General features: G+C 50.0%; 1 protein-coding gene across 2 annotated transcripts in view; it reads right to left on the bottom strand.

Annotated features, from left to right (window-relative positions):
* Window positions 1-6685: 6685 nt before the first annotated feature.
* KIAA1755 (KIAA1755 ortholog) overlaps window positions 6686-27018 on the bottom strand; it is a 50754-nt gene continuing 30421 nt past the window's right edge. Inside the window, exons 6-14 of one of the 2 annotated variants that reach the window (XM_055265184.2) lie at window positions 24319-24412; window positions 23326-23412; window positions 21833-21949; window positions 19659-19757; window positions 18582-18730; window positions 15798-15936; window positions 14406-14528; window positions 13410-13631; window positions 6686-9932 (exon numbers count right to left, since the gene is read on the bottom strand). In XM_055265184.2, coding sequence (XP_055121159.2) covers window positions 9231-9932; window positions 13410-13631; window positions 14406-14528; window positions 15798-15936; window positions 18582-18730; window positions 19659-19757; window positions 21833-21949; window positions 23326-23412; window positions 24319-24412 — 1732 coding nt within the window. In that variant the 3' untranslated portion in view covers window positions 6686-9230. The remainder of the gene's footprint in view (window positions 9933-13409; window positions 13632-14405; window positions 14529-15797; window positions 15937-18581; window positions 18731-19658; window positions 19758-21832; window positions 21950-23325; window positions 23413-24318; window positions 24413-27018) is intronic. The other variant, XM_055265185.2, reaches the window with a different exon arrangement.

Genomic DNA, 27018 nt, shown 5'->3' with positions numbered 1-27018 from the left:
CTGTAGGCAGCCCCTACTAATCGAAAAGGTTTGGCATTCATCCATTCATTCATCTGACAAACTTTGTTAAGTTTCTTCCCTGTGCCCAGCGTACATTGAACAGGTAGACTCAATTTCTGCTCTCATGAAACTCACAGTTTAGTAGGGGATACAGCGTTAAATAAAATATTGCAAAATGGCAATCGAGATTCATGCTACGAAGGAGAAGTTTTTAACAAAAGAGGATTTTGACCACTTCAGAGTGGTCAGGAAAGGCTGAATCTCTTGCTGATATCTGAAGGATAAGGCGGGCTTAGCTAGTTGAAAAGACTGAAGCCTTAAGATAAGAAAGAGCTTGTAGCAGACACTGTCAGTGCTACACCCAGATACCCTATGATCACTTCTTGTTGCTGTGCTTCCCTCCTCTGGCTTCTGTGTGTGTGTGTGTGTCTGTGTGTTTTAAACAACTTATATTGAGATATAGCCAATCCACCATGCAATTCACTCGTTTAAAGTGTACAATTCAATGGTTTTTAGTATATTCACAGATATGTATAACCATCATCACAGTCAATTTTGGAACGTTTTTATCATCTCAAAAAGAAATCCTATATCCTCGAGGGATCACTGCCATATCCTCCCACCTCCCCTATCCCCAGTCCTAAGCAACCACTAATCTACTTTCTCTATATATAGATTTACCTATTCTGGACATTTCTATAAATGGAGACATATAATATGTAGTCTCTTATGACTAACTTCTTTCATTTAGCATAATGTTTACAAAGTCATCTATATTACATGTATCAGCACTTCTTTCCTTTAAACACTTTTTATTGTGGTAAAATATATATAACGTTTACCATTTTGTTTTTAAGTGCACAACTCAGTGACATTAATTACATTTGCAATGCACACCCATCACCACCATCTCTTTCCAAAGCTTTTTCATCACTCCAAACAGAAACTCTCTACCCATTAGACAATAACTCCCCATTCCCACCTCCTCTCAGCCACTGGCAACCTCTTATCTACTTTATGTCTCTATGAATTTGCCTATTCTAGATATTTCATATAATGGACTCATACATATTGGTCCTTTTGTGTCTGGCATATTTCACTTAGCATAATCTTTTCAAGGTGCATCCATGTTGTAGTGTGTATCAGAACTTCATTCCTTTTTATGTGGCAGGATAATATTCCATTGTATGTGTGTGCTTGTGTATATATATATATAACAAAATGTGATTATATAAAACAAATGGAATTAAATGTATATATTTTGTTTATTCATTCATCTGTTAATGGACACTTGGGTTATTTCCACCTTTGAGCTATTGTGAATGCTGCTGCAATAAACATTGGCATACAAGTATCTCTTTGAGTTTCTGTTTTCAAATCTTTTGGGTATGTAACTAGGAATGGAACTGCTAGGTCATTCTATGTTTAACTTTTTGAGGAACTTCCAAACTGTTTTACACAGCAGCTGCATCGTTTTACATTCCCACTAACAATGTATAAGGGTTCTAATTTCTTCATGTCCTTGCCAACATTTGTTATTTTCTGCATTTAAAACATTATAGCCATCCTAGTAGCTATGAGACAGTATCTCATTGTGATTTTGATTTGCATTTCCCTATTGACTGGTGATGTATCTTCTCATGTGCTTGTTGGCCATCTGTACATCTTCTTTGGAGAAATAACTATTTAAGTTCTTTACCTATTTGGTAATTGGGTTGTATTTTTTTGTCGTAGTAGAAATTCTTTACATATTCTGTATATTAAATTCTTATCAAATATACAATTTGCAAATATTTTCTCCCATTCTATATGTTGCCTTTTCACTTTCTTGATAATTTCCTTTGATGCACTAAAGATTTTAGTTTTGATGAAGTCTAATTTATCCATTTTTATTTACGTTGATCTTACTTTTGGTGTCATAGCTAAGTATCTATTGGCAAATCCAAGCTCATTAAGATTTACCCCTTTTATCTATGATTTTGTTGTTGTTGTTGTTTTGTTTTGTTTTGTTTTTTGGTTTTTTTTGAGACTGTATCTCGCTCTGTCACCCAGGCTGGAGTGCAGTGGCACGATCTTGGCTCACTGCAAGCTCCACCTCCCGGGTTCCGGCCATTCTCCAGCCTCAGCCTCCCGAGTAGCTGGGACTACAGGCGCCCGCCACCATGCCTGGCTAATTTTTTTTTTTTTTTTTTTTTTTGGATTTTTAGTAGAGACTGGGCTTCACTGTGTTAGCCAGGATGGTCTTGATCTCCTGATCTCGTGATCCACCCACCTCAGCCTCCCAAAGTGCTGGGATTACAGGCATGAGCCACCGCACCTGGCTTTTTCTATGAGTTTTATAGTTTTAACTCTTATATTTAGGTTGTTGATCTATTTTTAGTAAATTTTTTTTATATGGTGTGAAGCAGGGGTCCAACTTTATTCTTTTACCTTTGGAAATCCAATTGTCTCAGCATAATTTGTTGAAGAGATTATTCTTTCTCCATTGAATGGACTTGGGACCCTTGTCAAAAATCAATTGGCCATAGATGCATGGGATTATTTTGGGATTCAAAATTCTATTCCTTTGTCCATACATTTATCTTTATGGCAGTACCACACTGTTTTGATTACTATACCTTTGCAGTAAGTTTTGAAATTGAAAACTCCAGGTCCTCAAACTTTGGCCTTCTTTTCCAAGATGTTTTGGCCATTTGGGGGTTATTGCAATCTGTTTTAAATTTGAGAATTGGCTTTTTATTTCTGGACAAAAAAGCAGTTGGAATTTTGATAGGATTACATTGAACCTATATATTGCTTTGGGTGGTATTGACATCTTAACAATCCTATCCATGAATATAGTGTGTCTTTCCATTTATTTAGGTCTTCTTTAATTTCCTTCAGTAATGTTTTGTAGGTTTCCATGTATAAATCTTTCATCTCCTTGGTTAAATTTATTACTGGGTATTTTATTCATTTAGTGCTGTTGTAAATGAAATTGCTTTCTTAATTTCCTTTTTGAATTGTTTGTTGCTGGTATATAAAAACACAACTGATTTTTGTGTGTTGATCTTGTAACCTGAAATTTTGCTGAATTTATTAGCTGTAGTAGCTTTCATGTGGATTCTTTGGGATTTTTGAGATATGAAATAATGAGATCTGATCTTTTAAATATATAAATAGTTTTACTTCTGCTTTTCCATTTGGATGCCTTTTTCCCCTTTTTCTTGTCTAATTGTGCTGGCTAGAACTTACAGTAAAATACTGAATAGCAGTGCTGCAAGTGGGCATTCTTGTTTTTCTCCTGACCTCAGAGAGAAAGCTTTTAGTCTTTCAGCATTGAATTTGATGTTGGTTGTGGGTTTTTCATAAATGCCTTTTATCATGTTGAGTACGTTCACTTTTATTCCTATTTTTCTAAGTGTTTTTTATCGTGAAAATCTATTGGATTTTGTTAAATGCCTTTTCTGCATCGAGATGGTCATGTGGTTTATTTTCCTTCATTCCATTAATTTGGCATATTACACTGATAGATTTTCTTATGTTTCATTATCTTTGCACTTCTAGAAGTAATCCCACTTGGTCATGCTGTATAATGCTTTTAAGATGCTGTCATGTTTGGTTTGCTAGCATTTTGTTGAGGATTTCTGCATTTATATTCATAAGGTATATTCATAAGGTTAGTAATTTTCTTTGTGATGTCCATATTTGGCTTTGATATCAGGATAAGAGTGGCTTCATAAAATGTTAGGAAGTGACTTCATTCCTTTTTAATGGCTAAATAATATTTCATTCTGTGTATATTTTTAAAATCCGTTTTTAAAAAATCCATTCAATAGCTAATCAACATTTGGGTTGCTTCTACTTTTTGACTCAGGAATAATTCTCAATAAGCATTCATGTATAAATTTTTGTGTGGATATGTTTTCATTTCTCTTGGGTATATACCTAGTAATGGAATTGTTTGGTCATAGGATAACTTGATGTTTAACAGTTTAAGGAACTGGCAAACTGCTTGCCAAAGTAGTTGCACCATTTTACATTGCCACCAGCAGTGTATGAGGGTTCTGATTTCTCCACATCTTCACCAACACTTGTTATACGTCTTTTTATTATAGCCATCTTTGTGGATGTGAAACAATATCTCCTTGTGGTTTTAATTTGCATTTCCCTGATGGCCAGTAATGTTGAATATCTTGTCATGTGCTTATTGGCCATCTGTACATCTTCTTTGGAATAAAGCCTATTCAGGTCTTTGTCCAGTTTAAAATTTATTATTAGTAGTAGTAGTGTTTAGTTGTGAGAGCTTTTTACATACTATTGATACAGAATATTATCTTTTATGGGCCCACACTTGCAACTCTCTTCCAAGGTCTGCCCTGGAGCTACCGGACTCTGCTTTGTGCCACATGATTCTGCAGAAAGCCTGAAGTGCCTTGGAGGTGTAAAATATCCTCCAGAGTTCCCCCAGGCAGTCAGGCAGAGGCGGGGACTTGGTCTGAAATTGCACCTTGGCTTCCCTCCCTTCCCTGTTCTGCTTCCCTTCCTGTTTTCTCTTGTGATCACCTCTTCAATGAATCACCTGTACCTGAATCCTCACCCTTAGGTCCACTTCTGGGGAAATTGACCCCAGAAAAAGCTTGGAATGGCTGAGGAACTGAAAACAAGTTAGTGCTTCTGGAACTCAGAAGACATGGAGATCGAGAAGAGGCTGAAGTGGAGGGCAGAGGCTGACGACAGGCTTTGTAGATCACAGAAAGGTTGGATTTTCCATCTGGAGAGCTATGGGGTGCTACTGTTCAGGGTTAAGCAGGGCTGACATTATTTTATGTTTTGAAAGACCCCTCTAGTTTCTGGGTAGAGAACAGATGAAGGGGATCCAAGTGACTGCAGGAAGACCACTGCGGACCCTGTTATAGTTGTCTGGGGCTAGAGGATGGAGGCTGGGATGAGGGTGAGAGGAAGATGGAGGGAGAGAGAAGTAGAAGATAACAGAGAGATCAGGAGAGTGGATTTAGGGGTTAAGGTTAAGGTTCGAGGACAACTTGCAAGTTTCCAGCCTGGGCGCCTGGATGGATGGTCAGTGCACAGAGAGGGAAGCAGGACTGGGAGGGCAGGTCAGAGGTTCCACATACAAAACACCACCATTTTCCTTCCCTGGTCTGACCTAATCCCTCCATTTCACAGATGGGGAAAGGAGGGCCTAAGGAAGTACATGGCTACCCAGAGCTCCCCAGCATGCCCCAGGCAGAGGGCAATGGGACCCCCAGCGTCCTGCCGCCTATCCAGAGCACTTACTCTACAGGGGACTCTCTGGCTCTGGCCTCAGAGAGCTATTTTCAGCTAGGGTTTGGGATCAGGCAAATTTGTCCTGGGCTGGAGGCCAATTCTCAGCCCCTGGAGAACAGGACATCTCTGCTTTATGAGGTCAGACTATATTCTGACCCCAGCCAGCCACGCTGTCTGGGTCTAAAGTGGGTGTGACAGCCACCCTGTCTGTGTCACAAGGGTGTGAGGGGCCTACCTCAGAGTGGCTGACAAAACACAGGCTCATCCCCAATCCTGGGTTTGGCATTGATCCAGAACCAGGCCCAGACCCTGTGCTTTTCCCTTCTTGGCCCCTTTCCTGGCTGTGTGACCTTGGGCAAGTCATTGCCCCTCTCCAGGCTTTATTTTTCCCAACTGTAAAATGGGGCCATCTCAGAGTATGACTTCTGTGACCCAAAGGGTTGTAGTAAATTTCATATGGGAAAGAGATGGACAAAAAAGTGCTTTGCGAACTATAAAGTGCCTAGACTTCTATTTGGGCTCAGTCCTATGTCTGCTCCACATCACTGCCCAGCAGTGAAAAGTCTTTTCAAAGCTTTGTTCCTTCACAAGATGGCTACTCCTCCGGAAAGGAAGAAGGCTTGGTGCGGAACACAAGCATCCGGAGATCTTATTTTCCTGACCCAGCAGGCTTGACAAATCCAATGGACAGATGGGAAAACTGAGGGGCACCTATCTACTCAGGGCACTAGGCTGTTAAGCCTGGATTCAAAAGCAGGGCTCTCCAAGACGAGAAAGATCCTCATCCATCCAATGCCTCCATTGGAAAGGTGGGGTAAACTGAGCACCAGAGAGAGGAAGCAACTTGCCTCGGGTGACCAGGTCATCAGCAACAGGGCAGAGTGGCACCTGAAGTGCCTGACTTCCAGGCTGTGCTCCTCCTTCTGCCTCTTGCCTACCAGCCCCTAGAGCTTGAAAGAAGTGTTTCCATCACAGTGGGATGTTCACAGTCACATCACTGGCTGACTTGGGGTTCCTTGAAAGCCCATCTTCTTCCACCAGGGAAGGCTTCAAACTTGTTTAAAAATCCCACAGAGGGGTACTGTGGCCTCTGCCTCCTCAGAGCAGCCTCTCAGGGGCCGAGGCTTTGCTGATTCAAAGCTATGTCATCACTCGTAGGGAATCTCTGGGGGAGGCCATGCCATGCCCCTATTGTGGGCACATTTGGGCAAAGCCAATAAACTAGGCCCAGATCAAGTCCATCTCTGCCCCTCACTGGGGCACTGGGCAAGGTACCTCCAAACCTCTCTGAGTTTTAGCTTCCTCCTCAGTAAAATAGGGTGGAATCAGTCTCATAATGTTGTAAAAAAAATTCAACAAGCCCTGTAAAGCTTTTAAAGGATTTAGCTCAAAGCTAGGCACAAAGAAGATGCAAAAGAAATGTTAGCTGTTATTATTCGATTTTTTTTTACATTGTTACTCATTATGATATTTCATTTCTGCATTCCCTTCTTCCCCAGGGGATGCAGTGAGGGGAGAGATTGTTGGGGTACAGTTCTTTCTGGGGACAGAGGGATGCACAAGGTAACCTTGGGGACTCCTCCCTCCCAAGGATTCTTAGATTACCCATGCCCCCTTTGCCCCCCTTCCTTCTAGCAGTAGCTGTGGTCTCTCACAAGTCAGTTTCCATCCCAGCACCCCAGGTTCTGTGGCTCCCTGCCTGTGGTCCCCACTGGCTGGATGCTGTTGCTATGGCAACAGCATTTTAAGAGACTTTGGCCCTCTCTGAGGTGACGGGCATGGATGGAGACGGGCTAATCCAACGCCTCATGCATCCTTGGGCCTGTCTGGATGGAAGGCAGGGAGTGGAATGCAAGAATCAAACCTGGCTTTGGGTGGAGGAATCAGGCCCCAGCCCCGGGTGTTCCCCAAATGCACCCCCACTTCGTTGAGTCACACAGGAAGAGCACTTGGCTACAAACGCAGATTCCAGCCACCTGCCAGCCCCAAGAGTCTATTTTAATGTCTTCGGTAGGATTCCCCAGGAAGCCTTTTGACCAGCTCTGCTCATGGCTCTGAGGCAGGCAGGCCCTAGACCACACCTGGGGAAGTCTTCAGTCTTGGAAGATTCCTGAAGCTGTTTTAGGTATCAAGTGTGTGACTCTTAGCTGAGACAGCTCCTGAGAAGCCCTAGTTGTCCTCCTATGCCTGGCCCAGGCCTGCCTCTCTCCCCTTCACAGCCTCATTGCGGGGGACCTGTGCCCCCCAGCCTCTTTCTGGAGCCAGGAAAATTCAGGGCTAGGTGACCAAGAGGCCACTTCAGTAATGCATCCTACTGCAGAGGTAAGGCAAACACTTTCAGCTTAATGACACTCCAGAGAGGCGCTGGCAGGGGCCACTCCAGGCAGTATGAAGGGTGGGGCTTCTGGATGATCCATCTAAGATCCGACAGATAGGCCCCTTCCCACGGTCCCCAACCACCAGGACCCAGCCACCCACAGAACCCCAATGGCACTGGGCCACAGAGGCTGCGCCTAGAGAGGTGGATGTTGGGCAGGGAAGGGGACAGAAGACATTGAGTTCAGGAGGCTTGGTGGGGAGGTAAGAGAGAGGGGGGACCTACCTCTAAGGCGGAGAGGATTTTCTCTGGAGGACAAGGACAAGATTCCACAGGGTTCCTTGAACTTGAGAATGAAGGCCCATGCCTGTTGAAGGGGCCTCGTGAGACAGGGAGCACAGAGGACATGTCCTTCCCTTCTGAGCACAGGAACCGGCCTCTGGCTCCAGGAGGCAATTCTCTTTGCCAAGGCCAATGGAGCTGGCTGTGCGTGCCGTCTACTAGTGCCAACTCCTGAGGGTTGGCAGATAAATGCCCTGGATGCCTCATGCCTCGGGGGGTGTTCGAGGATTCCATGCTGTCTTTCAGAGATCTCCAGCAAGATCCAGCTCCAGTTGCCAACATGGAAATGTGTATGAGGATGGGGCACAGTGGCTCATACCTATCATCCCAGCACTTTGGGAGGCTGAGTCCAGGGGATCACTTGAGCTTGAGACCAGCCTGCCTGGGCAACATAGCAAGACCCCATGTCTACAAAAAGTAAATAAATAATAAGCTGAGCATGGTGGTGTGTGCCTGTAGTCCCAGCTACTTAGGAGGCTGAGGTGGGAGGACCGGTTGAACCCAGGAATTTGAGGCTATGATTGCGCCACTGCACTCCAGCCTGGACACCAGCATGAGACTGCGTCCCTGGTGGGGTCGGGGATTGGGCGGAAAGGGCAATCCCAGCCCTTTGGCAGGCCAAGGCAAGAGGATCACTTGAGCCCGGGAGTTTGAGACCAGCCTGGGCAATGTAGTGAGGCCTCATCTCTAAAAATAAAATACAATGAATTTTTTAAAATTAAAAAAAAGAAAACTTGCTTGACAACATACTCTTTATTCCCTTTGCAGATTCACCTCCTACTCCCCCAGCAGAGGTTCCTGGATCAGCACCAAACGCACTGATCCTTAAATCCTCGTCTCAGGGTCCATTTTCCTAGAATCTAAGACAAGGAACCACTCCCGAATATCCCTGAGGATTCTGTATAAGGGCAACACTGGCCCTTGTGCCCAAGGGGAGAGTTGTGTATGTTCCTGAGCTGCAGGTGGGTGTCTGCCTGCCTGCGAGGGAGATCTCTGGAGGGGTCTGTGCCGACAGGTCTTTCCACAATGAGAGCCTGGAGGGATGGAGCCAATCACACCCTTTATTGTGCCCTGGTTCTGACGCCCACTCTCGCTATTCTGCATGGGTGAGCATCGGGTCTTCCAGGAGTTTTCTGGAGCCAGGGACAGGTCAACAGTTCTCATCCTGCCAGCAGAGGCAGAATGTAAAACCAGTGCTCCATGGCGACGTCTCACTGGAACTGGCCAGAGCTCCCAGCTACCCCTCCAGCTGGGCCCTGTCCCAGTGCTCCTGGAGGCTGGTGTCACTGAAGGGGGCTCTCAGCTAGAGGGAGGCAAGGGGACTTGTCTGGGGTGAGTCCTCAAGGGATGTCTGCGAGTCTGTCCCCTCTGAGGAGAAGCTGCCCCCAGTGGGGCGAGGGACCTGGCTCTGCCTGGGGGGCTGCTGCCGGAAGAAGGTGGTGGCAAGCGAATGCTCGCGGGCAGGGTCAGGGAGCTTGTGGGAACCTTTGCCATCTTCAGCCTCTGCAGCCCGGCCAGCTTCCTGGGGTGGAGAGCCTGCCTGGAAAGTTCTGTTCTGTTCCCCTCTGGGGGGCCCAGGAGGCCAATAGGACTTTGGCAAATGGTCCATGCCCAGTGAGTCTAGTGGAGGCTGGTCCCACCTCCCCTTGGAAGCGACCTCTACACTCAGACTCTGGCCCTTGGCCGCCACCCCTCTTCGTTCTGGGCGCGCAGAGTGAGCAGTGGGAGCCTCTGGGCAAGAGCTGTGTGTCAGTGCCTTCTCCAGGAGCATCCGGATCTCCTCATGCCTGATCCGGGCCTCCTCCCACAGCTCCTGGCCCAGGTCTGCCCGGCTCAGGGAGGCCACCTGCAGCCCCACGGCTGCGAGCTTCTCAGCAGGGAACTCGGAGGCCAGTCGCTGCAGGTAGCGGTGGAGGCGGCGCTGGTCCCCAGGACTGACCCTTGAGGTCTTGTCCAGCCTGAGCTGGGCCATCAGGTCCTGACAGTCCATGTGGAACCAGGTCATCTGGGGGACAAGAAGAGAGGGAGGTGGGGGTTCAGGCTGGAAGTGCGGCCGTGGAGGACTGAATGAATAAGTGCCCGAAGCCAGGGCCCCACTCAGCTTGGCCATGATCTTCCCCACTGACCATGGTGACCCTGGTTTCCCTCTCTTCCCTGGGTTCACACACCTGCCATCTGGAAATAGCCCCCAAGCACTCTTAGGATCATCACACACCTTTTTTTGTTTTTTTGTCCAGGCTGGAGTGCAGTGGCGCAATCTCGGCTCACTGCAACCTCTGCTTCCCAGGTTCAAACAATTCTCAGCCTCCTGAGAAGCTGGGGCTTTAGGCGCCTGCTGCCATGCCAAGCTAATTTTTGTATTTTTAGTAGGACGGGGTTTCACCCTGTTGGTCAGGTTGGTCTCGAACTCCTGACCTCAGGTGATCCACCTGCCTTGGCCTCCCAAAGTGCTGGGATTATAGGCGTGACCCACTGCGCCCGGCCCATCAGACACCTTCTAATAGACCTACGGGCCAGAAGGGACTTAGCTCTCTCTGGGGCTCAGTTTCTTCTTCTGTAAAATGGAAGTTACACTAGATGATCATGAAAAGCCTTTTGAGAGGTGAAATTCCTATCCATGGTTGTATTAACCCCTGCGAGTGCTGTGAGGGAGGAGTCTGGCTAACGTTTATTGAGCACTGACTGTTTGCCAGGTTCTGTGTGTCTCAGGCAGGATCGCACTGAACTGCACCAGCAGCCCATTTCACAGAGAAGAAAATTGAGGCTCAGAGAAGTGAATTCACTTGCCCTAGGTCACACAGCAAGTCAGGGAGGAGCTGGGATTCCACCTCGGATCTGTCCTCAAGCACCTCCGTGGGCAGAAGGAGAAATGGGCCAGGCAGGGGTGTGCCCCCACCATCACACCTTGAGACTGTCAGCCACACCAGGCCCGCAGGCCCCCTCCCTCCAGCTGAGCCTCTGCCCCATTTTGTGATTCTGTTGGTCCCTGCTTCACCTACAAAATGTCTGCAGACTGCAAAGAAGCCAACATGTTCCCAGCAGCTCGTGAAAAACATAATCTTTCTCTCCATTAATTTAGAACCCGACAGCGAGCTGTTAGGCTGTAGGGATTGGAGAACCATTTTCTCCGAAGAGACCATCTTTCCAAGGATTAAGGGAACTTGTCTTTAGATAAATGGCTTCATATTCGTGCAAGCACACGGAGCTCATGGCCGGGAAAGAGCTCCATAAATCTCCGTTAGTGGCACCATTGTGTTATTATTATTTAGGACCAAAGCTGCTGCACACACGCTCCGCACCAGGGGCTGAGCCTGGTGCTGGGCTGTCCCATCATCTGTCTGTCTGTCCAGGACTTGACCTTCCAGGCTAAGCTGGACAGAGACGGATAGCACCTCAGAAATCATCTTGCCCAACCCTTTAGTGAACAGATTGAAATTCAGGGCCAGTGAGGAAACAGGGCCAGCCCAGATCCAACAGCGAGAGTTGGACTCAAAGTCAGTGTTGCTACCTCCCCCATATGACTTCTAGGCCTGGCACAGACACCACCTCCACACAGGCCATCCCCAGGCTTCCAGCCTATCCTGACTCCCCACACAGCCTCCCTGAGCCACTGTGGGCCGAGCCTGTGCCAGGCACCATGGATAGAGCCAGGACCAACTCGAACCCAGTCCCTGCCTCAGGGAGTTCACCTTGCAGGCACCATGCAAGAGACAAGCGAGTGACAAGGACCAGGACAACTTCAGATCAAAGTGAGCACCCAGAAGTGACAAAACAGGGTGACGAGAGAGAAGAGGGGTGGGCAGTCAGAAAGGGTGTCTGCAAGGAGGGGATGTGTGAGCTGAGAGCGGACGAAAGACAAGAAGCCAGCCGGTCAACGGGAAGAGCTTCCCAGGCTGAGGGAACAGCACGTGCAAAGACCTCAGAGCTGGAGCACTGAGGTCCGGGAAGGCCAGTGGGGCTGAAATTGGCTGAAATCAGCGGGCAAGGCAAAGAAGCTACCAGATGTCCTTAACCCTGGAGGCACTACTCCTCCTCTTCCTCCTCCTAATGATAATAATAATATTGATGTTAATAACAATTCTGAATTTGAACAAAGCCCTGTGCCAGGAGTTACTTCCATTGAAATCTGTCACTACCTGCTAAGGCTGGCAGTAGAGTCAGATGGTCTGGGTTTGAATCTCTGCCCACTCGGTTAGCTGTGTGACCCTGGGTGAGTTATCTGACCTCTCTGTTTCCTTAGGTGGAAATGGGCATAATAGTAGTACCTGTCTCATAGGATCGGGGCGACAATAAAATGATATGTGAAATGACTAGAACAGGGCCTGGCTCATCATAAGAACTACATGGCCATTAACTACGGTCTTAGCAAAGAGCTGAGGCCTAGAGCAGTGAAGACTGTGGTTGAGGTCACAGAGCTCACGCAAGGACATGAAGCCCCGGACTCCAAGGCTCGGATTCTGCCTGTATCGTGCTCTTAACTGTACACAGCTGGAACTGGGGGAGCCCTTTGCTGCCACTGCTGACATCTGCCTCCCTTGCCCGCTGTCCCAAGGAGAGAGAGAGTGCCCTGTCCTCCCAGGGCCCTAGGCATGAGTTGACCAGAGTCCCTCCTGCTCCCCTCTGAAGCAGCCTGTGATCGCTGTGGCCTGCGCGCTGGGCTGGCCTGACAGCTGGGAGGCTGGGGTCAGGTCTTTCTCATTCTCTGTCCTTGGTGGCAAGTGCAAGGGGCAGCCGAGGGCACTGGGCCTGGGCCAGCCATGGGGGTCCCTGTCCCAGCTGGACCACACTCTCCCACACTGCTCCTTTGTCCCCACAGACCTCAGTTTTCCCATATTTTTTTTTTAAAGAGAGATTTGGCTACATGAATTTAGGATGGGTGGCAGCTCCTAAATCAAATCCTCCTTCACCACTGCCCTCTTTGGGCAGTTTTCTCATCTGTGAAATGGGAACAACATTGGTGCCCTGTCATCAAAGAGGTATGGGTAAGAATGAAATCAAGTAAGGTGTGTGAAGCGCTCACAGGAGGGTCTGGCATGGTGTACACTCTCACAAACGTGCACTACCCTCCCAACAACCCATCATCCTCAACATCGTCAAGCCTGCTTGGTGAAGGGACTCTGTCGTCATTTCTTCTCTCTTTGGGGAAGCATATAAGGCATGTCATGGGGCACCACCATTACAGATCTATGTTCAAATCTCAGCTCTTCCCCTTCCCACTGTTTTTTCCTGTTACAAGACTCGGGGAGTGAATCACGAAGAGCCTTGGACTGTGTCTGGGTTATCCCTGTCCCCGCTGTGCCCCCAGCCAGGAGATGGGAGTGGTGTCTGTGCAAGTGGGCAGGGGGGCTGTGTCTAGGCATCCAGGGAATGGGGGGCTGTCTATGCAGTTGGGCCATGGGGCTGTGTCTAGGTATCCCTGTCCCCACCATAGCCCCAGCCAGGGAATCAGGGGGTATCCATGCAGGTGGGCCGCGGGGCTCACCCTCTTGCAGAAGCGGTGCAGGTGGAGCAGCGTCTCGAGGTCCGTGCGTTGCCGCTCGGCTGCCATGTAAAAGTGGGTGAGCTTAGCCTGGAAGGCCCGCTGGGTAGAGGCAAAGGCGGCCAGCTCTGGGAACTCTGCACCTTCTGCCTCCCCAGCCCCTCCAGCTGTAGCTCCCAGCTGAGCGGCCTGCTTGGACAGCTCCAGGCCTTGGCGGTACTGGGCCTGAGAGGGGAGAGGAGGGGGCGCCCACTCAGCTCCCGCCTTGGCTGGGGCCTCCCTCAGAGATCAGCAACCTCCAGCTGCCCTGCTGCCGAGCCAGGAGACTTCCTGAGCTTCAGTTTCCTCATCTGTAGAATGGGGACCCTAATAGCACCCACCTCACAGGGCTTAGCTCCTGGTGAGGGTTGAACAATTAAGAGCAGTTATCATGCTTCCGGAAGTCTCCAGGCCCTCGCCATGGCAGTTCACTTTGCCTAGCCGGACTCTGCTTAGATGTCTCTTCTGGAAAACTTCTCTGACTCCAAAGGCTCCTGCTCTGAGTCCCCACACTCTCCCTTACCACCGTGCACGTTTCCCTGCTTGTTCCCGCCCCCGCCCCCGCTCCCCACTGGCCTGGGAATTCCTGAGCGCTGATACGGGGCTGAATCACCCTGTGGTCCAGAGCCTTGTCACATCGCATCACGTTGATGCAGCTTCCCTGCCCCCCAACCCCCGGCTCTGTAAGGCTGAGTTATTAGGTCTAGGGTGAGGCCCTGGAAACTGCATTTTAAGAAACCCTCTGGGGGATTCAGAATATTCCTTGGGCTTGGCCATCTGGTAAGAATCTCTGGGGGAGATAACATCTCAGCTGAACTCTGCAATCCAAGCTGGTTCCCTCACTGTCTCTGGAACTTTTCTTGCTCTTTCCCACCTTCACAGCTTTGCCCTGGCAGTGCCACCCCCTCTAATGCCCTCTCCATCTGCTCCAGTCCTGCTCCTCTGTTGTCTGGAACGCACTGCAGCCTGGAGGAAGAAGTTCTCAAATTCTGCGTGGGCTTTCTCCACTGTCTCCAAACTTCCATCCTTGGGGGTCAGCATTTGCAGGCACCGGCCTCCTTCCTGCTCCATCCAGTCGCTGACCTGGGGCAGGAGAGGCAGATTTGGACATGAGGGGCTGCTAGGAGACCTCCCTTGTCCAGCTGCCCCACTTCCTTGCAGGCTCAGGTCTTCTGTCCTCACTCATTCAGTGGCTAGGCCTGTGACCACTGGCTTGGACTGAAACTCTCCCAATTCTGGGCATGGGAAGAAATGAGTTGGGGAGGGGGAGTGCGTGGTCATGTTCTTCAAAGCGGGACCCCGGAGGGCATCTGGCCTGGCCAACGCCCTCAGTGCACACTGTTATCTGAATGAAGTCACAGGGTGGCGAACTTCAGGCTACTCTAATCACTCAGAGACGCCGGATCATAAAAGGGGTGGCCTCAGGGGTGATGAGCTCCCTGTTCGGGTGTGTGTATGTGTGTTTGTGCGCACGTGCGCATGCAAACAGTGCTGGAGAAGAAGCTGCAGGCTGCAGAGGAAAGTCCATGGGCCTGCTGGGAACTCACCATGTGAACATGGTAAGCCACTCCCCCTTTCTGGGCCTCAGTTTACTCAGTAGTAAAATGGGGTAGACATGAAGATTCAATGAGGGATAGAGGGTATATAATGGCTCTCAACCCCCTGAGTGGAAGTTCCTTTCCTATTCTGGGGCATCTTAAAGAGCCTATTCACTCACTTTATCCTCGCAGATCCAATGTAGCAGGTACTAATATTACCCCCCATTCAACAAATGAAGATTCTGAAGCAATGAAGAGTTAAATATCTTGTCCAGGGCCATACCACGAGTAAGTGCTGGAGCCAGGAATGGACCAGGGCTGTCTGATGCAGGAGCGCGCCGTGCCCCACAGCTCCAGGCAGAAAGGAGTGTGTTAGTTCTCGGCACCGGCAGTCAGATGAAGCCACGCCAGGTGCAGGTTCCAGAATCAGACCCCGAGATATGCAACCACAAGCAGGTGACATAATGTCTCCCAGCCTCAGTTTCCTCTTCTGTGCAGTGGGTGAAATCCTAGCACCTTCCCCATGAGTTTGGGAAGCAATGATGTTCACAACGGCTCTGGCCCAGGGCTTGGCACAGAGTTGGCGCTCGATAAGTGCAGCTCTTGGGGCTATGTTTTTACCCATTGAGCACTTATTGAGCACCATGTCATGTGCCACGCCCCAAGGATGCCTGCCTGGCCTTTGAAGGACCGCCAGCCTGGTGTCCTTTCTCCAGAACAAAGCACCTGGCTAGGGCCGGGCCCAGAGTCGGGGCTTTCCTGTGGAATGTGGCCAGGCAGAACCCCTACACCCCAAGCCAGACTCCTCCTTCACCTGGTGAATGGCGGCTTCCAGGCGGCCCAGGCGGACACGGAGCTCCAGCTTCCCCAGGAGGCTGTTGGATGCGGTGACCAGAACATGAAGCTTCTCGTCCACAAGGCTGTACAGGGCAGTGGCTGCAGCCAGATGGCTCCTGGGAGGTGGGCGGAGGTGAGACAAGGCCCGTGTTGCTGTACTTTGCCCCGCATAGGCCTGCCCCTTCATCTCTGTGGCCCCAGCCTGGGTTTCCAGCTAACTTGCTGTGTGACTGTGGGCAGGTCCCTACACCTTTCTGGGCCTCAGCCTTGGTCTTCCATGGAACTGGGAGGACAAGAGAACGCAGTAGGAAGTGAAATGACTCTCCCCCTTCCCTAGAAGGGTATGAAGCTGGCCAGACAGATCTGGGTTCAAAGCCCAGCTCTGCTACCTTCTAGTAGGAGGCTCTGTGCAAATTTCTCAACCTTTCTATGTCTCTGCTTTTTCTTCTGTGAGGTGGAGATAATTACAGAACCCACTTCATAGCATGGTTGTAAGGATTAAATGATCTAATGACCTGGCCCTCAACTCTAGCTATGCATTATAACCTGCCCTGGGAGCTTTAATAAATCTTAGTGCCCTGCCCCAGGCCAACAAAGTCAGACTCTGAGTGCAACCAACACACTGATGTTTCCTTTTTTTTTTTTTTTGAAACGGAGTCTCACTCTGTCGCCCAGGCTGGTCGCCCAGGCTAGAGTGCAGTGGCACGATCTCCACTCACTGCAGCCTCTGCCTCCTGGGTTCCAGCAATTCTCCTGCCTCAGCCTCCTGGGTAGCTGGGATTACAGGCATGCGCCACCACGCCCGGCTAATTTTTGTATTTTTAGTAGAGACTGGGTTTCACATGTTGGCCAGGCTGGTCTTGAACTCCTGATTTCAGGTGATCTGTCTGCCTCAGCCTCCAAAAGTGCTGGGATTATAGCCATAAGCCACCACGCCCGGCTGAGACACTGATGCTTTCTAAAGCACCTCAGGCAGTTCCAGGGGCAGCCAGGGCAGAGAACCAGCGCTCATGCATGCAAAACACTTAACACAGTGCCCAGCCCACGACGTTTGTCAGGTCCGCGCTATTTCTATTGCAATGGTGGGAAGTAGCTGCAACACGCCTGCCGGCCCTGCCTTCATGTCACAGATGGGAAAACTGAGGTCAAGGGAGGGGAACTGACTTGCGATGGCAGCCTGAGTTGGAACCCCACCCAGGGCTGTTTCTGCACATAATTTTTAAAAATGCTCAAAGCCACAATACACTAAGGAAGAAGTGTGGATGGGATTTCAGGCATGGTGATATTTGCGTGAAGGGAGGAATCTCAAACCCTGCTCTGCCCTCCTGTGCCTTCAGAGGGAAAAATGGAAGAGAGAAGATGGAAGAAAAGCTTTTGACTTCCTGGAGGGCGCCTTGCTCTACCTCGGCCTCCCCGTCTGACTGCAGCTCCCCACGGGTTGCCACCCTTGCAGGGAAGAGGTGTGGGCCCAGGGTGCGTGAATGGGATAGAAAATCTCTGCTTGCCTGCAGAGGGAGCGACAGAGGGACAGGGACAGCCTGGGGCTGCAGGGACCCGCTGCAGAACAAATGGGACCACAGTGCCCCCTGCTGGAGCTGCTGATAGCTGCGGGTCTACGGGGCCTCGGGTGGACAGGAGGGGCCTGGGCCGGTCGGGCAGGTGAAGGTGGAAGAGGCTGAGAAAGGCAGTGCCAGCCCCCACCAGGCACTGAGGGGCAGGGAGATGACCCCACACCCAGTGCTGCCCGTGCGTCCATCTGTGTGAGACTGCTCTCAAGTCTAGTGCAGCTCTGGGTGGTGTGTTCAAGATTCTGGGGCCAGACTGCCTGGATTCAAGTCCGGGCCCCACCACATCCCAGCTACGTGACCCTGGACTAATCACCTACCCTCTCTGAGCCTCAGGTTCCTCTACTGTAAAATAGGCATAATATTTGCGGCTACCTCGGAGTGAATTAAATGAGTTGGTATTTGTAAAGCCCTGAGAAAAATGCTGGACACACACAAAGCGCTATTTAGGTCTTGGTTCTGTAAACAAAATGTTCTTAAAAGCTCATGCATACCAGCCCTTGACTTTGAATATAAGTAGCTGTGTTCTAAGAGGGTGAAAATATTTGCAATTACTGACCAATTTAATGACTGACTTTTCCCCACCCCCTAAATTTAAGAAAGCTGAGACTTTCCAGGAATGTCTAGAATTTATTCTGGCGCTGAGACCCCTGAGACACCATGAGGTTCTCACAAGTGTGTTTGAGCAGCCTACCAGGAAAGGCACGGCCAGGTAGGGGTTAAATGCCCAGAAGGCCTGGCTTCAAATCCCTTACCAGCCGCTGTCTAGCTGCTATTTCCCTTCGCTGAGCCTCAGTTACCCACCAGCCAAATGCACAATGTGGACCTTACAGGGTTCTTGCCAGAAATAAATGAGGCAGGCTCTTATAGGGGCTTAGCCTGGTGTGTGGGTCAGAGAAAGTGCTTTGTCCAAAAGGGTGACCAGAAATGGGTAGGCGACATCCTCCGATGCCCATCCCAGGCTCAAGATGGCTGGGGCTGAAGGAGGGGAAGCAGAGAAGGGGTGAGGAAATTGCCAGGGTTCAGGATGGGATTCTGTGACCAGGCCTCAGCCTGGGATACGGGACCTGCAACTACTGCAAAGCTGGGCACCCTCAGGGCTCGGCTATGTGTCCCCTAGGTGGTGTGGTCCCAGTTCCAAGCTCCTGGGCCGGAAACAGGATGGGGTGGAAGAGGAAAGGCCTGGACGTCTGTACCTGACATCAGGGCTGAAGTCCAGCTTGCTGGCATCACGCTGCAGCCTGGCCAGGGTGGCTCCACCTTCCCGCTGGAGGCCCAGTAGGCCTGGGTCCCTCAGCACAGCCTCCATCAGCTCCTTGGACTTGCTCAGGCACCTGGTGGCCTCCTGCCAGCGTAGGGAGGTGCCCTGAGGCCCTGTCCCCACTTTCCCTCTGCAACCTTCCAAGGCTCCCCATACCCAGATCAAGTCCAATTTCCAGTTTGACATTCAAGGTCCTCCAGAAAGTCTGTCGTTTCTGTCTCTAAAACATCCCCTCTAGGCATGCCCCCTCTCATCACCACGGCAACTTCATTGGTCCACCCTCCAGCATCTCTTGCTGGGACACCCATTCCAGCCTCTTCGCTGATCTCCCTGCTGCCCTCTGGCTCCCCCTACAGTCTGTTCTCCACATGGCAGTTGAACGGATCTCAAAGTGCAAATCTGATAACCCCTGGTTTAAAAGTGGCTTCCCTGCAGGCTTCGAATTGAATCCCAGCCCAACTCTTCCTTAGTCCAGCTCCTGCTGCATCTAGAAGCTCCACTCGTGCTTCTCTCCCACTCGTTCTGCTCCACATTGGCCTCCTTGCTACTCCTGAACACCCTAGGTATAATCCCATCTCAGGGCCTTTGCATGTGTTTGCCCCCGGCCTGGAGCACAGCCCCCCACAAAGGCAGGCTCCTTCTCAAACTTCAAGCCTCAACTTAAACTCGGCTCTTCAGAGAGGCCCTTCTCTCTCCCTCATTATTCCCAATCTTACTTCCATAGGACTTGACACAATTTGGAATGACATACCCATTTCTTTGTTTGCTTTTTAAACTACCACCTCTGCCATAGCACCACGAGCCCCGAGAGGGCAGGGATAAGTCAGTTTGCCCCAGGCTGGTCTCCAGTGCAGGGTACCAAATGGGTGCCCCTCAAATACGTCAAGTGAATGATGAAAAACAGGGATAATGTCCTCCCCCTTTTCCCCAGGCTGTCCCCTTCTCGAAGCCCTTGGTCCATGGAGTTGGGTGTGGTGTGGCTTCACCCCCATTCAATATGCTCCAGGCTCACCTGCATCCCCCCAGGGGGGTCGGCCTTCTTGAATTCCTCAATGGAAGCTTGTAGCAGGGAAGAGGCCTGGTGGAGGTCAGCAAGGAAAGGGTCCAGCTTCTGCAGGACAGAGGACCAGAGGGCAGGTGTCAGCCCAGGCCAGCCAGGAGGATACCTCTTCCATCCCAGGAGCACGCCTCTTCCATCCCAGGAGCACACAGGGGAGGTGGGAGGCAGCGGCTCTCCAACTCCAGGTGCATCAGAAGCATCTGGAGAGCTGGTTAAAACACAGGCTCTGGGCTCTGCTCCTGAGGTTCTGCTTCAGTTCCTCTGGGGCGAGGCATGGTAGAAAGTGCATTTCTAGCAAGTTCCCAGGTGTTGCTGATGCTGCTGGCCTGGGGAACCACACTTTGAGAACCACTGGTGTTGAGTATGAGTGAGGGAGAAGAAAGGAGACAGGCCTGAGCGACCCCCAGGCCGGTGGGGATACCATGGTTGGTAAGGGAAGGAAGAGGGCAGAGTTAGGGGAACATTTGCAGCTGAGTCCCACTTCAGCCCAGCTCCATCACTTACAAGCTGTGAGACCTTGGGCAAGTTACTTAACCTCTCTGTGTCTCTGCTTCCTCCTCTTTAAAATGGAGATCATAGTAGTTCCTGCCTTATAGGGTCGTGTGAGGATTAAACCCATTAATATATGCAAGGCACTTAGAACAAAGCCCAGCCCATACTGTGTTTATCATCATTCTCACTTCCATGTAGTGGGTCTATAGGTAAGATTTCATGTAAAGGAAAGGGTTTAAAGCTAAAATACAGTTCAAAAACCAGTGGATTCATTGGAGTCCTCTGGAAAGGGAAGCTAGGACCCTGGGAGACAAGCAGAAAAGCAGATTGTTCAGTAGGTATCTTTTTGTACCATTTGAAATGTGAATATACTTACTGCCTATTCAAAAACACACAATTTTAAAAAGATCACCTGGGCAAAAAGTAAATAAGCCACCATGTTAGACTGTTAGTATAGACCGGTGGTTCTCAATGAGGGGTGACTTTGCCCGCTGGGGACATTCGGCAACATCAGGAGACATTTTTTAATTGTCATAATTTGTGGGGTGCAAACAGTGTGTAGAGCCAGGGCTGGTACCAAGCATGCCGCAATACACAAGACAGCTCCCAACAAAACAGAATCGCTCAACCCCAAATGTGAATAGGTTAAGGTTGAGCAACCCTGGTCTAGAGGGAACCCGGGGCGGGCATTGATGGGCATGGGTTTCTGTGTGGTTTAAGCCCACTGAAAGGCACTCTCCCCCTGTGTGTCCTCATATACTAAATTGGGTATGAAATGCCCCCTCTTGGGGTTGTGGGGAGGAGGGACTGCGATTACACAGGGAAGGAGCCCAGCACTGGTGGCTGCCTTATTTCCTCCCTCTTATAGGAGGGAAGCAGACCCTGAGCTTCCTGAGTTGTGTGGGTCCATAGAGCAAGTGCCTGTAAATTTATTTTATTTTATGATTCTTTTTGAGACAGAGTCACACTCTGCCACCTAGGCTGGAGTGCAGTGGTGTGATCTTGGCTCACTGCAATCTCCGCCTCCTGGGTTCAAGCGATTCTCATGCCTCAGCCTCCCAAGTAGCTGGGACTACAGGTGCATACCACCACGCCTGGCTAACTTTTTCTTTCTTGTATTTTTAGTAGATAGGAGGTTTTACCATGTTGGCCAGGCTGGTCTCAAACTCCTGACCTCATGTGATCCACCCACCTCGGCCTCCCAAAGTGCTGGGATTACAGGTGTGAACCACAGTGCCCAGCCCTGTAAATTTATTTTCAGTTAACATAGACATAACTCTTATGTGCCAGACACTCTTCTAAGCTCTTTGCCCACATTAACTAAATTAATCCTCACAAAAACCCCATGAGGAGGTACTATTATTATCCCCTATTTAGCTGATGTGGAAACCAAGGCTCAGAGAAGGTAAGTAGCTTATCCAAAATCACACAGCAGAGCTGGGATTGCAGCGCAGGCAGCCTGACCCCAGAGCCAGAGCTCTTAATTATTCTACTCTGTACCTTCATTGTAAACATTTGTTGAGTGACTGTTTATTTTTTTAGCATAGCAGGGTTGATGGATCCATGGGGCAGAAGAGCGAAGAGAGGAAGAGAAGGAGTGGGGGTCAGGGGCTAAAGGCTGTGATGGTAAACACCTGGAAGAATTGCACCCACTCGGTGTGGCAGTAGGGGAAGGGGCCTTCCAGGTCTGCGGGCAGCTGGCTGGGGTCCACATGATGGCTAAGGGCCTTCAATGAGGTCAGCACCTCCACCTGCAGACCAAAGAATCAGGAGAACCAGGGACTCAATGTGAAGACAGTCATTTTAGAAGGTCCTGCCCAGATCCCTGCCCCAGCACCAGTTCATTTCCCACAAGTAAGGTTGACTCCAGCTTTAAAAGTTGCTTTGTGGGCAATCAATCTTCTCTGGAAACTCTGACAAATCAAAATTCAGAACCAGACCCTGGTTAAGGAATGGCAAATAAACAGCACTCATACTACCATTCTCCTAGCCTGTGCCCAAGGCAGACATCATTAATCAATCATAGCACTCGTTCCCTCTGAGCTTGGCTCTTTCCCAGTACAGCTCTCTGGGCAATCACACAAAATGATTGAAGCTGGCCCTTGTGATGAAACTTCTTTGTAATCCTTGCACATTTCCCTGAGGAGCCACCAAGAGCTGTTTCCTTCTTGGGGCTGGTGAGAAAAGTCACTAAATTCCAACAGTGTCCTCTAAGACATGGAAGAACTAGGTGACTGCTTCTCCCAGGCAGAGAAATTTGAGGTTTATGTTGGAAATAGCTCCAGATACCTAGGCTTGGGATTTGGTGGATTCTTTGTTTTTTTTTGGACCCACCTGATATTCCTGCTACTCAAAGTGTGGTCCATGGGCCAGCAGCACCGGCATCACCTAGGACATGTTGGAAATTCAGAGTCCCAGGACCCACCCAGAACTACTCAATCAGAACCTGCACATTAAATGTATTTCCCCAAGAGATCAGTAAGCACACTAAAGTCGGAAAAGCACATCTCCAGCCCACAATGTGCCTCTTCACTAACCAGAAGGAAGGAGAGTTTTAAAATCACATCCCGAAGCAGGACAGAGGACTGACTGCCCATACTCATTACTGTGGTGTATGGCACTAATTAAAGGGAGCTGCAGGGCTCTTTCCTGCAAAGTCCCGCTTCAACTCCACATCTGTATTAATTAGGGCAAGAAATACAGGAAGAGTAGGTGTGACCACAGTGTGAAAAAGGCACTGGAGTCAGGTGACTCCAGCTCTGCGTCTAGCTTGCTTGTGGCCTTAGGCTTCAGTTTCCCCCTCTGAAAAGAAAGGGAGGAGGGATGGACCAGATGAAGCTTTTCAAATAGGTTCCATGCCATGTGCAATTCTCGATCATGTGGCAGCACCCACCAGGAGTCGCTAGGATTGCCAGAGAGAAATCATTCTGTGACTGATTTGACAATGCCTGCCACGGAGCAATACCTGGGGGCGGTAGCGCTCAGGCCTCATATTTGTTGCCCTACACTAGATTATTTCAAGGCCCCTTCTAGCTCATGAGTTCTGCAGTTCTCCCTCTCCTTAACCCCAGCTCGGCTCGAGCCCAACAACTCCCCACCTCAACCGCCGACTCTGAGTCCCCCTCACCTGGACGTCAGGTAATGTCTGAAGCTGGAGAGCCGCCTCCTTCTCCCCCAGGAAGAGAATAGCTCGGATGGAGGCTGGGACCTGAGCCTGTCAAAGACAACCACTGCAGATTTGCTCTGCCCAAGGCTTCATGAAGCCTCACACACTTTGATTTCCTCCTTCATCCCCTGTAAGATGCAGGCAAATGCGCCACAAGGACAGGGTGAGGTCCCTCCATGGTTGGGATCTTTGTGTGATATGTTTGGACCGTGAGTCATTGGTTAGAAGTCATGGGAGCAGCAGGTTCAAGTTGTGTTGCAAATCTTTCCAGATGACCCGCCCCTCTGGGCCCGTTTGCCCATCTACAAAGCGAAGGAGGTCAGACCATAAGGTAGGCAGATGCGGAAGCTCCATTGACTCTGCTGCCCATAATTGCTGGATAGGAATCTCTTCTCTCCTCCCTTCTCAGCTCATGAGCTTTATGTGATCTAAGACTGAGCCAATCAGTGTGTTGCATTCGCCCCCAGGCCACAGGGCTGGGTATGGAGGGACTCCTGAACCCACTGTAACTGAGACACAAAGAAATTTTTGCTGAGACCTCTGGGAAAATAATCTCTTACTCTTTCCTAATGGATTTAAAATAGAGACCATGTGAAGTCAGAGCTGCTGGGAGCCATCCAGCCACCAAGGGGCGCAGGATGCCAAGCGCAATGGCTTGGCATCCTCCAAAGAGAACGGAGCCAGAAATGGAGAGAGAGGAACCAGGTTCTAATGACAATATCTGAGCCCTTGGATCAAGCCATACTTGAAGCTGGACTTGGCTCCTGGACTGTCCAGTGACATGAACCAATGAGCTTCAAGCTTGTTAGGGCTGAGTTTTCTGTTGGCTGCGGTAAAAGTCCCTGCCTGAGAGTCCTGGTCCCAGCCCTAAGCACCCCTGGGCTCTATGAATGTCAGGAGGCCCCTGGTGGCTCGCAGGACTTACTAGGCTAAGGCTCTCCACCTCCCACTCACCTGGGTGGCCTGCAAGGCGCCGACCAGACCAGGCTGTGGGGGCTGTTTCCTGGCATCAATCAGGACCGCCAGCCCCTTGGCTTTATCTTCAGGCCTGTGGGGGGTAAACAGAATTGACAGTCTCGCTGGATGGCCTCAGACAGGGGGCAGGACCTAGTGGAAGGTGAGGGAACCTGGCTGCTAGAAACCTTGATTTACTGGTGAACTCTTCATCCTGTAAGACCAAGTTCCAATGCCCCTTCCAGGAAGCCCTCCATGGTTCTTTTCCAGGCAGAGCCCTTTGCTTCCTCTTTGACGCTCCTGCAATATCTCATACAGTCCTCGTTTATAGCCCTACTATTCCTAACTCTAGCAACTAACCCAGGTACAGAAGGCGAGTCACTTGGGACTCACCCACTTTTTTGTGTAGGCAGAATCCTTATTTTGTTCAAGAATCCAATTCCCTCCAAAAAGCCATATTCCCCCAGAGCCTGGCTTCTGATTGATTGAGGCCAACGGCAGTGACGTAATTCCTCTGGCCAGTGATTGGTTTAGATGGGGGAGGGTCATGTGACATTTCTGGCCAGTGAGATGTGAGGGAAAGTTTTCTGGGGAAAGGGGCTTCTGGGAAAGACCTTCTCTCCTTTAAAAAGTTCTTACAAAGAGATATGAGGCAGAGACATAGAATGATACATTTTCTTAACAGATAAAGCATTTTAAATGGGAATTTCTGTTGATTGCAGCCAAAATACCCTCCCTGGTTCAGCCACATTGCACTGAGCCTACAGTGGGCCACTTTTCAGTGACTATCTTAGGATTTTCCAAACTGGCCCAATTTTCAAGACTTGTTAAAATACAGATTCCTTCCCCATCCCCACCCCTCTAGCCCTCTGGCCAGTGGGTGGGTACAAGGTGGCCAGGGAATCTGTGTGGTTCCAAGCACCCTCGGCCAGTCTAATGATCAGGCAGGATTGAAAAATAGCCCCCAACTGCCTTCAAGCCTTACAACCACTCAGTGCACAGACAAACCCTGAGGTGGCCCAGTGGGAGGGTAGAGCTGTGGCGCTGCCATTAGTACCTTGTGGTCTGGGCAAGTTATTTCATCTCCCTGAGTCAATTTAATAATGATAGTACCGGCCTTATGGGCTGTAGTGAGGACTGATGAATTCATTCGTGTAAAGCACTCAGTGACTGCACAGAGTAAATGGGATGTAAATATTTGCTATGATTATCCTAGAAGGGGAAACTGAGGCACAGAAAGGCCCAGTGGCAGATAGTGACAGGAGGTTCTGGGAGGTGATTTCAAGTCTGACTTTATGTCCTTGCCTCCCTCTGGCGTTGCCCATGCTGGACAGTGATTTGTTTCCAAACCTGTCTCTGCTACCAATCTGGAGGCCCTTAAAAGTCAGGGCCCAATGTGAGGAGCCTCTGTCCCTAGCACCATGTAGCATGAAGCCAAGTCCAGAGCAGGGGCCCAGCCAATGTTCATTCAGAGCACAAGTAGAGAAAACCAGCCCAGCACACAAGCACCTGGTGTGCACTGCACTCCAGTTTACATCATCTACACCCCCCATCCCTGCCACTTGTGCCCAGCTTGGTCCTTAGAGCCCTCTTGGTCATGCCCTTTATTCAGGCGAGCCTTGGGGAGGGGAGATTATTTCCCTATGGTCGCATAGCCAGTCGGTGGGATCCCAGAGCTCTGTCTACCACGCTAGTCACTTTCCACCACAGAAAAAGGGGGTCCCATCTCCCTCGCAGTCCAGAAAAGCCACTCCACCTTGGACAAGAAGAAAAAAAATGTTAATGACCAGCAGGTGGCAGTGATGGCTCCAGTGGGGTAGGATGCATGAAGAAAGTTCCAGACGGTTCCATCACCTTCCACCCCTTACCCCCAGCAGCAGCAGACCTCTAGGTTGAGTTGGGGCTTATTAGCCAGTCCTGAGCAGCATCCCCTCTAAGACTGCCCTGGCTAGGGGCTGGGTCCCAGAGGAGAGGAGGGTGCCTCTTCCCCAGCCAGTCCATTAAGTCTGAATGGTGGTGGGGGTAGGAGTATTAGGAGGAGCGTTAGAAATCAGCCTGAGTCTACTCATCAGTCATTCTCTCACTCACTCACTCACTCACTCACTCATTCTTTCTCTCTCTCATTCATTTATTTACTCATTCACCCCTTTCCTTTGCTTATTCAAATATTTATAATTCAGATGACAGCTCAATTATCACCTCCTCAGGGACGCCTTCCCCGACTTCCCAATTGAAATTAACATCCCCTATTCTTCTCACTCTACAACAGTGGTTCTCAAAATGTGGTCCCAGGCCCAGCATCTGTTATCACCAGGAAATTTGTTACAAATGCAGATTTTCAGGTCCCACCCACCTTCATCAACTGACTCAGAAAATCTGGGGGATGGGCCCCTGCAGTCTGTTTTAATAGCCCACCAGGTGATTCTAATGCACCTTCAAATTTGAAAACCGGCTAGGCATGGTGGCTCACCCCTGTAATCTCAGCACTTTGGGAGGCCGAGGTGGGTGGATCACCTGAGGTCGGGAGTTCAAGACCAGCCTGACCAACATGGAAAAACCCTGTCTCTACTAAAAATACAAAATTAGCCGGGTGTGGTGGTGCACGCCTGTAATCCCAGCTACTCAGGAGGCTGAGGCAGGAGAATCGCTTGAACCTGGGAGGTGGAGATTGTGGTGAGCTGAGATTGCATCATTGCACTC

The sequence above is a fragment of the Symphalangus syndactylus genome, chromosome 24, assembly GCF_028878055.3.
Source record: "Symphalangus syndactylus isolate Jambi chromosome 24, NHGRI_mSymSyn1-v2.1_pri, whole genome shotgun sequence".
In the NCBI taxonomy this organism is placed as follows: domain Eukaryota; kingdom Metazoa; phylum Chordata; class Mammalia; order Primates; family Hylobatidae; genus Symphalangus; species Symphalangus syndactylus.
This window is presented reverse-complemented; position numbering and strand designations above follow the sequence as displayed.